We start from the raw sequence: 13808 nt of genomic DNA on the forward strand, positions 1-13808 counted from the left end.
TTGCTGGTACACGGCATTATGGTGTAGCTCAAATACCCAGTGAAGTAAGATGAATTTGACAGGAGCAAACAAACATCAAACAAGCTCTTTTGTCTCTTAACTCCTACATACTGTAAAACTGGTAGAAAGAAGTGTTCACATTCACTCAGTGACAGTCTCTCTCCCCCCTCTCTGTCTCTCTTTCTCTCTCCCCATCTCTCTCTCTCTTTCCCCCAACTCTATCTCTCTCTCTCGCTTTCTCTCTCCCTCCCTCTTTCTCACTATATCCCCTTATATCTCATTCTCTCTTTCCCCCTTTCTCTCCCTTTATTTCCCCATATCTCTCTCTCTCTCGCTCGCTCCCTCTCTCCCTAGTGTATAAAGAGCAGACTGGCAGCCTCAGTGTTATGGGGAGACAGATGGGGGTCTGTGCCATCAGAGAGAGTAGCTTTGATCACAGTGAAGCCGGGGCCATTTCAGCAGGCCGGAGACTGTCAGATTTGCTGTTTGTGGCTTCTGGTTCTTGCTGCCTGCGCCGACTGAGCTGTGTGTGTGTGTGTGTGTGTGTGTGTGTGTGTGTGTGTGTGTGTGTGTGTGTGTGTGTGTGTGCGTGCGTGCGTGCGTGCGACTCTGCTGTACTGAGTTGTGTAGCAGTGGAGGCTCAGGAAATGATCAAAGCCCAGGTAGAGTCTCTAATGGAGCTGTCAGTCAGGATAATCTTTCTCTTCCTTTCTCTTGCCAAACCTTTCAAGCCCTTCCAGCATATATGCAACTCTTCTCTTCTACTCCCCGTGTGGGTGCTTAGTCTATCAAACTCCTAGTAGTGTCTGTCTGTGATCTCTCGTGAACATTCACTCACTCTCATTCTCCAATCTCTTCTCTTCGATCACTTGTGGTCAAAAAGTGGAGGCACTCTCCTTGGTCTGCTTGTGGAGAAAACCTGTCTGTTGGGCTCTGCTGTTCCTGGTGTGTGTGTTTGAACAGTTGTAATGCCAATATAGAGAACCCAGGTTGGTCCGGCAGCACACACCAGGTTGGTTCGGCCTTTTCTCGCCGTGTTCTCCCTGTTTTCTGGGCCTGACCCTGGGATAGACCTGTCTCGTTAGACCCCTCTAATACTCTGTTCCACAGCCCCAGCCCCGGTCATTAGGATTGGTTGGGATGGAGAGCTGTTTGTCTGGGAGGAGACTTTGATGAGAGACCACTCTACCAGCCACAGGTACCGCTGAGGGTCCGTAAGTGGCCCAAGTGGGGTGTTTGCTGAGCAGCCATGACAATGTCATTGGAGCCGCTGGGTGTGAATTGGTTGCAGTGGTCTAGAGTCACGTATTCAGGTTAGAACTAGAATGTTACTAGAACTAGAATGGTAGAATACCGTACAGCTTGGAAGAGATGGTGTTGCTCAAGAGTTGGAAAACATTGTGGGAGTAAGTTAAAGGTCGTTTGTTTTGCTTCTTTTGTCAGATTGATGATGCATAATCATGCACGCTAACACAGTTCCAATGGTGAATCACCACAAATAATGAATGTGTTTATCTAGCTTAAAGAACATTTTTGAAATAATCAACATCTGTATGATCGAAGGTATTGTGAAATATATATTTGTAATTAGCATTCGAAAGGTCAAGCTTTGCGTCAGACTCTCACTGCATCAGAACATATTCACGACGGTATTTTTAGAGGGCTACAGAAGGCAACCGTATTGATAGGAGATTCTCCCACACATATTTGTGTAGTTGCGTACTGTGCATCATACAGCAACATTGATGAGGCATCAGCGGTTTAATTCAGGGGAAAGAGAGCCAGTTAGCACCAAGCAGATGGCAGAAGAGGCTCACACTCATAACAATTTCTCAGTGCATTTAAGAAAGTCCATTAGAACTTCAATGTATTTAGTATATGGATATCTGAAATATCAGCTATGAGTGTGACACAATTCATGTTTCGAGATATATTGTTGGCTACATACAAATAGTTGTATTTTCTGCCTGTATTTTATCTTTGCCAACTTTGTTAATTTGTTATGGATGGGGGAGTGGGTGAGTGATTGAGAACTGTAAAGGGACTATTATCATCAGACTTCCTGGCAAACAGCAAGGCTTGAACAGCATGGTGTTCTGGCTAAATGCACTGTTATTTTGGAACAGGAGAAGAAGACGCTTTCATGATCATCATTGAATGCGCTCCTGCATTGTCTATGTCTCCTGACTGGAACACACCAACAGAGGAGAAGAGATCACTCTGGAGTGGGTGGAGGGTAGAGCTATGTTGAAACGGTGAATCTTTAATGCTTGTTGTGTGTTTTTGTTGCCTTGTCACTACAGGTACTGTATCTCCAGGCCTGCTCACATCATGCCCCAAAATAAACCTAGCATTAACTTTGTTATAGCAACTGCAGTGTATGCAGGCTAGGCTAAAGCATGTTTTATAGCAACCCAACATGGTCTGTGTTTAGTTGCGTAGTGTGACTGTTCGAGTGTTGAACTTACAGTAGATTGTTCGGAAGACTAAAAACCAAGTTAGCTATGGGAGTTAACACAAGCTCTGAAAATGAACTGACCTTGGTTAGATCGCTCAAATCAAATACTGGCATACTTTTTTGTCTCAAACAAAACTATTTGTGTGTAAGTATAAAAAGGCATCACATACTGAAATAGTCTTTAGAAGTTGGAAGCTACCATCCTCTGGGAGCAAGAAATTAGAAAAAGCTATTTTTCCCCTGCAGTGGGTCTATGCCCAGCCTGGCCCTGTTTTAGGAAGAGTTTCCACAGTGGAACGACAGCTGCTGACCTCGAAGATAATGAGATGGGAGCTTTTGATTAAGTTGCTTTCTGATTTGAGAGTATAATTGAACGTGTTGCAGATAGTACATTTGCCGTATCGACAAGCGACACTGCAAAGGCCAGGATGTTAATTTGTCTCTCGCGTGCTGCTGAGGTTTTCATTCATCACGGTAGCACTGTGTGTGTTTTGCGTGTTTGCGTGTGTGTAGGGAGAAATCAGCAGCTTCTGTATCGGTTGTTCAGCATTTCTCAACCTGTCGTACTGCAGTGTGAAGACACATTTTAATCACTTCCCTTTGCACTCTCTTTATGGAGATTGTGCTGAGTGATGCAGTTGGATGTAGATCTGATAGACATCATGACGTGATTATAGTTTCAGACTTCTTCCAAAGCACTGTAGAGACAGATAGTAGACCAAGGAAGAAAAAAGACCCAATTAAACACATTAAACATTTTTAAATGCCTATCTAAAAATGTTCCCAGGCCTGGCTACCTTTCTATCCCTATCTTGGTCTTTCATCCTGCCTCACCCTTCTCTATTCTCTCCACTCCATTCCTTTCCTCTCTCCACCTCCCTCCATCCCTTGTTCTTTCCATGCCAGCTTGTCAGGCAGAGAGCCAGGACACTGTCCAGTGTAGCCGCCAGGAATCCAAGACCACCTTGCGGGGACATGGGGACACTAGAGTAATGACTGTGTCAGATACCCTCCACTAGTCGTTGTCATGTGTGTGTGTGTGTGTGTGTGTGTGTGTGTGTGTGTGTGTGTGTGTGTGTGTGTTCGTGTCAGATAGTGATGGGTAAATACAGTGAAAAGGAAGGAGAGAGGTTGCTCATGACAACGTTTGTATACAGTGCATTCGGAAAGTATTCAGACCCCTCCACTTTTTCCACATTTTGTAACATTACAGCCTTTTTCTAAAATTGATTCAATAGTTTTTTCCTCATCAGTCTACACTCAATACCCCATAATGACAAAGCAAAAACAGGTTTTTAGAAATGTTTGCTAATTTAGAAAATAAAATATAACATAAATATCACGTTTACATAAGTATTCAGACCCTTTACTCAGCACTTTGTTGCAGCACCTTTGGCAGCGATTACAGCTTCGAGTCTTCTTGGGTATGGCGCTACAAGCTCGGCACACCTGTATTTTGGAAGTTTCTCCCATTCTTCTTTGCAGATCCTCTCAAGCTCTGTCAGGTTGGATGGGGAGAGTTGCTGGACATTAATTTTCAGGTCTCTCCAGAGATGTTTGATCGAGTTCAAGTCCGAACTCTGGCTGGGCCACTCAAGGACATTCAAAAACTTGTCCCAAAGACACTCCTGCGTGTGTTAAGGGTCATTGTCTTGTTGGAAGGTGAACCTTTGCTCAGTTTGAGGTCCTGAGCGCTCTGGAGAAGTTTTTCATTAAGGAGGTCTCTGTACTTTGCTCCGTTAATCTTTCCCTCAATCCTGACTAGTCTCCCAGTCCCAGCAACTGAAAAACAGCCCCATGATTCTGCCACCACCATGCTTCACCGTAGGGATTGTGATAGGTTTCCTCCAGGCGTGAATCTTGGCATTCAAGCCAAAGAGTTCAATCTTGGTTTCATCAGACCAGAGAATCTTGTTTCTCATGAACTCCAAATGGGCTGTCATGTGCCTTTTAACCTCTCTAGGGTACGTGGGATGGTAGCATCCCACCTCGTCAACAGCCAGTGAAACTGCAGGGCGCCAAATTCGAAACAACAGAAATCCCATAATTAGAATTCCTCAAACATACATGTATTTTACACCATTTTAAAGATACACTTGTTGTAAATCCAGCCACAAACCAAATGATTATGTTAGGTCAGAACCAAGTCACAGAAAAACACAGCCATTTTTCCAGCCAAAGAGAGGAGTCACAAAAAGCAGAAATATAGATAAAATGAATCACTAACCTTTGATGATCTTGATCAGATGACACTCATAGGACTTCATGTTACACAATACATGTATGTTTTGTTCGGTAAAGTTCATATTTATATCCAAAAATCTGAGTTTACATTGGCGCGTTATGTTCAGTAGTTCCAAAACGCGCGGTCATAAATGTTCCAACCGGAGAATTCCTTTGTCTGTAGATTTGCAATGGAACAGAGCTAACTATCACGTGAACGCGCGAGACTGAGCTCGTGGCTCTCTGGCAGACCTCTAAATCATTCCCCTCTCATTCGCCCCAACTTCACAGTAGAAGCATCAAACAAGGTTCTATAGACTGTTGACATCTAGTGGAAGCCTTAGGAAGTGCAATATGACCCCATAGACACTGTGTATTCGATAGGCCAAGAGTTGAAATTTCTTCTCAGGTTTTTGCCTGCAATATGAGTTCTGTTATACTCACAGACATCATTCAAACAGTTTTAGAAACGTCAGAGTGTTTTCTATCCAAATCTACTAATTATATGCATATTCAAGTATGGCGCTCAGAGACAAAAACAACCCAAACAGATATCCGCCATGTTGTGTAGTCAACAGAAGTCAAAATGACGCACAATGTTTATACAGTGAAGTGGGCGGAATGAGAGGGGAATGAGTCAGAGGTCTGCAAGAGAGCCACGAGCTCAGTCTTGCGCGTTCACGTGATAGTTAGCTCTGTTCCATTGCAATTCTACAGACAAAGGAACTCTCCGGTTGGAACATTATTGACGGCGCCTCATGAGTTTGAATTGTGTACTGAACGCGCTAACAAAAAGGAGGTATTTGGACATAAATGATGGACATTATCGAACAAAACAAAAATGTATTGTGGAACTGGGATTCCTGGGAGTTTATTCTGATGAAGATCATTAAAGGTAAGTGAATATTTATAATGCTGTTTCTGACTTCTGTTGACTACACAACATGGCAGATATCTGTTTGGGTTGTTTTGGTCTCTGAGCGCCTTACTAAAATATGCATATAGCGTCATGAGCTAGTGACCGCGTGTCATGAGTTTGAATTGTGTACTGAATACGCTAACAAAGTGGAGGTATTTGGACATAAATGATGGACATTATCAAACAAAACAAACATTTATTGTGGAACTGGAATTCCTGGGAGTGCATTCTGATGAAGATCATTAAAGGTAAGTGAATATTTATAATGCTATTTCTGACTTCTGTTGACTACACAACATGGCGGATATCTGTTTGGGTTGTTTTAACAGACATCATTCAAAGAGTTTTAGAAACTTCAGAGTGTTTTCTGTCCAAATCTACTAATTATATGCATATTCTAGCTTTTGTGGCTGAGTAGCAGGCAGTTTAATTTGGGCATGCTTTTCATCCGTAATTCCCAATGCTGCCCCCTACCCTAGAGAAGTTAATGAGGAGTGGCTTCTGTCTGGCCATAAAGGCCTGATTGGTGGAGTGCTGTAGAGATGGTTGTCCTTCTGGAAGGTACTCCCATCTCCACTGAGGAACTCTGGAGCTATGTCAGAGTGACCATCGGGTTCTTGGTCACCTCCCTGACCAAGGTCCTTCTCTCCCGATTGCTCAGTTTGGCTGGGCGGCCAGCTCTAGCAAGACTCTTGATGGTTCCAAACTACGGACAATTCCTTCGACCTCATGGCTTGGCTTTTGCCCTGACATGCACTGTCAACTGTGGAACCTTAAATAGACAGCTGTGTGCCTTTCCAAATCATGTCCAGTCAAATGAATTTACCACAGGCAGATTCCAATTAAGTTGGTGAAACATCTCAAGGATGATCAATGGAAACAGGATGCACTTGAGCTCAGTTTCGAGACTCATAGCAAAGGGTCTGAATACTTATGTAAATATGGTATTTCTGGGGGGGTTTTATACAAAAATGTAAAAAAAAAATGTTTTCGCTTTGTCATTATGGGGTATTGTGTGTAGCTTGCTGAGATTTGTATTTATTTAATTCAGAATAAGGCAGTAATGTAACAAAATGTGGAAGAAGTCAAGGGATCTTAATACTTTCCAATGGTGCTATATTTGCATATCTTTTCATATGGGAGTGCTGTTTTCAAGCAGGTCTTCGTGTGTGTGTGCCTGTGTCTGTGTGTGTGCGTGTGTGTGCGCGTGTACGTGTGTATGTGTGTGCGTATGTGCGTGTGCGCGTGTGTGTGTGATAATTGAAGAGAGAGTGGGGCTGGATCCAGGTGGTGGAAGATAAAGGGCTTAGAAGTGATCCCGTCGTGCTACCGCTTCCCCACCAGCAGGGGGGGGTTTACGTAACACAGCAGTCTGCAGTGGATGGCTGGGCCTGCCACGATATCTGTCTCACACACATTCAACTCGTTCTACCGTGAACCGGGCGTGGTCAGACATCACACACACATTGCAGACCTGACTACACATAAGCATGCACACACACTCAAATACAGCTGGCTAAGCCAACCCAACTAGCTAAGCCCCCAACCAAGTGTAGTCTGAGAAGTTACACCCACACACATATATGAACACTCACATACTCACAGAGACAAACAAAGCCTAATCAGATGGCATACAAGGATGAACAGACAGAAGAGAGACCAGGGTAATGCCACTGGTTAGTGGGTAGAATGGTGCAGAGTAATCAATGTCCCCCCTGAAATCGCACTGACCATCCGTATCATTGGGTGACCTTGTGTCACCCTTCTGTAGTCCTCCATCCTTCCATCTCTCCCTCTATCCCTCCATCAGCAGAGTGTGAAACACTGGGTCACTGATGCGAGGAGAGGGATGACTTAGCCCTCTGAGTTCCTCCACACAGACAGCGATGGTTCCATGTGAAGTAGCATGAACATTGAGCATCCGCCATTTATCATAACGATGGGAAGAACTGGACAAGCGTGTGTTGAAGGCGGGAGTATGTAGATCACTCTAGGGGAAGTAAAGGTCATTGTACTGAAAAATGACACCATTTGAAAATGTATCGCTATCATGTAGCGTGTACGTTTGACTTAATCCCTATTGTTTCCACCACAGCAAACTGTCCATAGTTTGTTAAATCAAGTGAATGACCCTTAATATGCAGACATGACGATCCTATGTCTCAGTGAACTGCAAACCTTTCTTTTGTTATTCTGTGCCTCAATTGTGGTTTTAAAGCACAGCTTAATTAATGGAACAATGCTTATACAGTATGCAGGTTCAACATACTTCCTCTCTCTTTTCCCGTATCTTTTCATTCCATCCAGTAATCCCCCACCACCCATTGTCATTTTCACACCTGCCGAAACACTACTGGTCTGATAAAAATGTCAAAAAATAACTTTCCAATTACTCAATTACAGTCACTTTAGGGGTCAGAATTAGACAGAGTCCGACCTTGGCCTGTGTTTTCTGTGTGCCACTATGTTCTTCTGCTGTTGCTTTTCCCCAGTTGACAATGATCAGTTCTTTCTGGCGTTCTTGCTCTGTGACATTCTGTCCTTTTGATCAGGGAGAATAGTCTTGCCCACATAACCCATCAGCTGGACTCACGACTCCCAGCAATTTACTTCCTGCTCACTGCTATCAGAAAAAATAAATAAATATTCTTACCTGTCGTGACTTCTGAAGTGGTAATGACCTTCAGGTCATTAGGAAAACAATGTACATTCCCTCAGAGCTATTTAGCAGTTACCTAAGGTGTTTGGTTCATAGTCGATGTACCCCGGATTACAGTCCTGGACAAGGCTAAACCCCATATTCACTGTAACACTTTTCATGATGGAACATTGTTGTGTTTTATCTCAAATATCTGCCTTGTTATTGGTGTGTTTTTATCATGCTCCATTGAACTGAAATCATGTCTTCTCCAAGCAACACAGGTCAGCTCCTCAGAGCTGCAAGACGTGTTTCAAGAGACCTCCTCCAACATTTTCCAGATCAATGCAAATGGTGAGTCTTGTAAATATGTGTGTGTGTGTGTGTGTGTGTGTGTGTGTGTGTGTGTGTGTGTGTGTACGTGTGTACGCGTGTGCGTGTACGTGTGCGTGCAAGTGTCTTTTCTGTTATACTTTTGATACATTACTCTAAAAGCACTTGAACATCTTTGATGTTTACAATACTATATGTTCCTCCCCTTCTCAGTTGTAACATTAGAGAAGAGTCTTCAATCATTAGGAACGTCCAGAGACACTGCTGAACTGCGACAGAGCCTGTGAGTAATCACAACACGCACACACGCACGGAAATTAAAGTACTTAGATATTCATATCAACACATTAGTGTGCAACTCAAGCGAGTCAATCAACGGCTTCCTCCCTCAATTAACCAACCGTCTGAACACTAACCATGTATTGCTGTGTTGTTGACATCACATACTGCTGCAACCATGCATTAGCTACAGTTAAAGTGTAGCCTGATACATAGCCTCTGAGTGTTCATGCTGCTTGTCTGTCTGTCCTTTAATCATGCCGAGGGTCACATTAAACCCAGTAGCTCCAGAACAGAGAATATTTTCTCTTTGTTTCAACTTCCTTTTTCATAGCTGATATTGATTCTACTTGTTTAGGTTGAGCTGCCAGCAATTACCAAATTCCTGCCGGATGACAAAGTGGCCAATCTGAGATGATTGTGTCTGTTTAAAATGCATTACACCCCACTGTGCTGCCTTGCATGTCATCAATTCTATCAACATTTATTTTATGACCACCTTGGAAACCTACACTGTCTGACTCTTTGTGTGTGTGTGTGTGTGTGTGTGTGTGTGTGTGGGTGCGTGCGTGCGTGCGTGCGTGCGTGGGTGCGTGCGTGTGGGTGTGTGTGTGTGTGTGTGCATGCGTGTGGATGTGTGTGTGTGTTTCTTTTGCTTTCTGTTCATCAATATTGATGCAGGAAGTGAACCATTATACACAATGATCTGGGCTCACTGCTCTGAATTACTATAAACAATACGGTTTTCCATGTGATGTGACCCCTCTGTGTCAGCTGTCAACAGCTACAGTAATGTATGTATTCTAGTGTCTTGAAATTATGGTTGAATGGTGCAGTTGAATGGTGCATTTGAATTGCTGAATGGTGCAGTTGAATTATTGAATGGTGCAGTTGAACGGTTGAATCGTGCAGTTGAATGGTTGAATGGTGCAGTTGAATGGTTGAATGGTGCAGTTGAATGGTTGAATGGTGCAGTTGAATGGTTGAATGGTACAACCGTAACTGTAGCGAGGATGGTTGATTGATGGGGTGGATTTTTAAACATTTTCACGAGAGAGGATTGTCTTCATCTACTATTGTAATGGTGGGCATATTTTACAGTACACACAAACGCCTTTGAAAGAGAGAAGAAGCCAAATCAAAACACATTTCCTTCGTGCCTCTGGTTAAGAATGTTAACTGACCATCTGCACCCACGGTCTACCTCTCTACTTCCGGCTACAACCACAATCTCACGGTTAATAGAATTTGTAATCGTGGAAATGCACACAGCAAAAGTCTAAGTGGATTAATCGCTCCCACCCTCTGAGTGTCATTGTCTTTGTTAGTGCATTAGGCATTCTGTGGCGACTTGTCCGTAACCCACCAGAGGACGAGGACACTGTTTAGAGGAGAGGAGAAAGAGGAGAGGGAGAGGAGATGGGGAGGAGAGGGGGAGAAGAGGGGGAGAAGAAGAGGGAGGAGAGGCGAGATGAAGGAGAGGTGAGATGAAGGAGAGGAGAGAGGGAGGAGAAGAGGGGGAAGAGAACAGATTCTGCTCTGACAGACAGACAGAAGGCCAACTGCCGCAGAGGGCCTCGGAGAGCCTCTCCTCAACCAGCCATAAGGCAAACCTTCTGCCACGGGCTCCCCACAGCAAAGCCCTCACACAATACAGTACATTACAGTACAGACACTGGAGCTATAGATGGAGGATACTGTAGGAAACGTTTTGTCAATTACTGTATGTACCCAGGGCTTTTATCTTGCAGAGACAGATCCACATTTATCAAGGAGTTAGCAAATAACCCCTATCACGAACCTTTTAGCAAATAACCCCTATGTTTTTTCATGGGGCTATAAAAAGATATGATGACATTTTTGATGGGATATTAAATAGTGTTACATCAGACACACTGATGTTCCTATAAACAACCTCCACACATAACTGCACAGTACTACCATACTATACTGCCTTTTTACCGTCAATAAATATTCTGCTAAATTCACATCTATTAAAAAATCCACCAAACTAATGTGCTGCGAAATATATTATTGATAAAACAAGCATGTCAAATATGCTTCTATTTGTTGATGAAAAAACATTTACTCTGAAGACCATTAGCTAAATTAGCCCTGTGCTAATATGTAGAAACATAATTAATTTTTTCCACTAAAGTAATTCATTTTCTACAATGGTACATGGGTTTATTTGAGTCAATATAATCATACTCTATTTTTTTTTTTAAAGACAGCACTATGGAACAATTAATTTAATGAAATCGCATGATATAGAGAGAGAGAGCGATAGACAAGGCTTGAAGGAGGGATGAAGAAGAAACTACATAGTACTGCTGTGGTGCCTGCATGCATGCTTGCGTGAGAGGCCTTGAACAAATACTCTCTAAATTCACCAAATCTCCCTAGACCGTGTTGTGGAGATCTGCAATAAGAACATTGATTTAGTGTCTGGTGCTCTCTGTGCAGGCTTGACCTCTGAGCCTGGTGCTCCTCTGGTCCCCTCTAGCCTAGCTTGGACACAACATACTGCACAGTACAGCAGACCTGAGTTCAAGTACTATTTTAATTCATTTCAGATACTTTATCAGGGCTTGACTGAGTTTAAGTGGCGCAATGGAAACAATGAAACAATCGCACGACTGCAAAATCTGCCAAGTTGATTGTCCAGACAGTCTACAGCAGTCTACCCAAACTCGGTCCTGGAGACCCCAAGGGGTGCACATTTAGTTTTATTGCACTAGCACTACACAGCTGATTCAAATAATGACCTCATAATCAAGTGTTGATTATTTGAATCAGCTGTGGCGTGTTGGGTCAAAAGACTAAACGTGCCCCTTCGGTTCTCCAGGACCGAGTTTGGGAAACGCTGGGATAAATCAAACACTAAAGGTAGGATTCTGAATATGATTTGAACCCAGGTCTGATGTACAGTACATTCTGTCCTGGTGCTCCCTGTAGAGACCCAGGGATGAACACGGCTAGAGAGACCTTCTCCGTACCTCCCCACCCTAGTCCTCAAATATTGATCTAAATCTGGAGAGAGGAAATGAGGGGAAAAATAGACAGACAGACAGTCCTCAGTGTATTAGTGAACTCAGAACCAGGGACATGTCACTGTAATTCTCTGGCCACTGTGGGAAGAACCAAGACAACCTAGTGGAAAACAGTGGGAAAATAGACTTCCTGTTTTTTCAGAGACAGAAAGAGTGAGAGTGAGAGAGAGAGAGCGATCTCGAGGTTGTCACGCTAGCTTCTGAAGGGAGAAATAAGTTGAGCTTCAAGTATGCCCCCTAAATCCAGAGAAAGTATGACCTCTGTGTTTTTGGTGTATGACTTATTGTGCTGTGTCTCTGTCACTCTGCATTCAAACCACTCATGAAAACAGCCTTGCTTCCCCCATTCATGCAAGACCGGTAGTACTAGAACACATGTAAAAGCTGCTGTTAAATGGGTGGGTGGAGCAGATACTGTATCCTGGGTTAATCAGAGTCCGTAGCTGTGGGCTGGATGAGGTACTTATAATATCCAGGAAAAATATCTAGACAATCATTTTACCCTGATGCAGCTGAAAGTTGGAGTTGGTTCACCATGCTGGATCATAAGTGTGCTCAAAGTGCTTTTAAATCCACCTGCATACTGTCACTAATAAGCTTGTATTTAAATCCACCTGCATACTGTCACTAATAAGCTTGTATTTAAATCCACCTGCATACTGTCACTAATAAGCTTGTATTTAAATCCACCTGCATACTGTCACCAATAAGCTTGACTGTGGCCCTCTGTTGTGTCTTAGGTAGGTAAAGGAAACATGCACACACACACAAACGCACGCACGCACGCACGCACGCACGCACACACACACACACACACACACACACACACACACACACACACACACACACACATAGGAACCAAAGGGATTAATAAGATGGCTAAACCTCTGACTGATGTGTCATCGTTTAACGGTTCAGTCAAAGACTTCTCAGACATCCAGAGGATTACGGTAAACTCACGGCTAGTTCATGCACCATCACGCCACAACAGGAACAACATGACTGATCTATGTGGAGAAGGACTGTGCCTTTGGATCTGCAGGCATGAAATGAGTTAACCTAATACACAGGAGGTGAATATCCTAATTATGTTGTCCTCAGGCCTACACTGTACTCACTATATGACATGGATTGGGATAACTTGTACTTCAATGGTTTTAACTTAAAACCATGCAACAAATAACATGTCAAATGTACAACACATCACTTATCATCAACATTATCATCATCTTCCAATGCTTCACGTACTAAACATAAGAATCCATTATGACCTGTTTTAATTCATTCCCGTGGATCATCTATGAGTCAGTTTGCACCTGTTCTAGAGAGTTAGTTGCTATGGATCATCTGTGTAGGTTTATGCCACTGTACTGAGCAGTGTGTTGTGCCAAACTCTCGGTTCACATCGCCCACTCTAGAGGACCCTCTCACACTCTTCTGACGTATCACATTACAAAGCTATCGAGATCTGTTAGTCACTGGCGCCCCCACAAAGATCTCAAGAGTAGGGACTCAGCAGCAGAAAAGTATGTCAAAATATCATGTGAATTGCAATCAGTCACCTCCAATGACTTTCTCCTTAGCATTCCAGAGAGAGAGAGAGAGTGAGAGAGAGAGAGAGAGAGAGAGAGAGAGAGAGAGAGAGAGAGAGAGAGAGAGAGAGAGAGAGAGAGAGAGAGAGAGAGAGAGAGAGAGAGAGAGAGAGAGAGAGAGAGAGAGAGAGAGAGAGAGAGAGAGCCAGCAGGGTTCTGTTGAGACAGACTGCTTATTTCTAAGGTCATATGAGCTCACAGACACGGTTTAATTTCAACCAGTTCAGTTTCATCCTCCACGTTGCCTCAACACAATATCACTAGCCTCAGCCCTCACCTAAACCTAAAAACAACTAACAAAACCTCATCCAGA

The 13808-nt window shown here is 43.4% G+C and overlaps 1 protein-coding gene across 1 annotated transcript in view; it reads left to right on the forward strand.

Moving 5' to 3' along the window:
• The window catches only part of LOC110503758 (t-SNARE domain-containing protein 1-like), a 118569-nt gene that overhangs the window by 27295 nt on the left and 77466 nt on the right, over positions 1-13808 (forward strand). Inside the window, exons 3-4 of the mRNA XM_036970577.1 lie at positions 8515-8592; positions 8785-8854. Of these exons, the coding sequence (XP_036826472.1) occupies positions 8515-8592; positions 8785-8854 (148 nt within the window). The remainder of the gene's footprint in view (positions 1-8514; positions 8593-8784; positions 8855-13808) is intronic.

This window comes from Oncorhynchus mykiss, chromosome 3 (genome assembly GCF_013265735.2).
Source record: "Oncorhynchus mykiss isolate Arlee chromosome 3, USDA_OmykA_1.1, whole genome shotgun sequence".
NCBI lineage: Eukaryota > Metazoa > Chordata > Actinopteri > Salmoniformes > Salmonidae > Oncorhynchus > Oncorhynchus mykiss.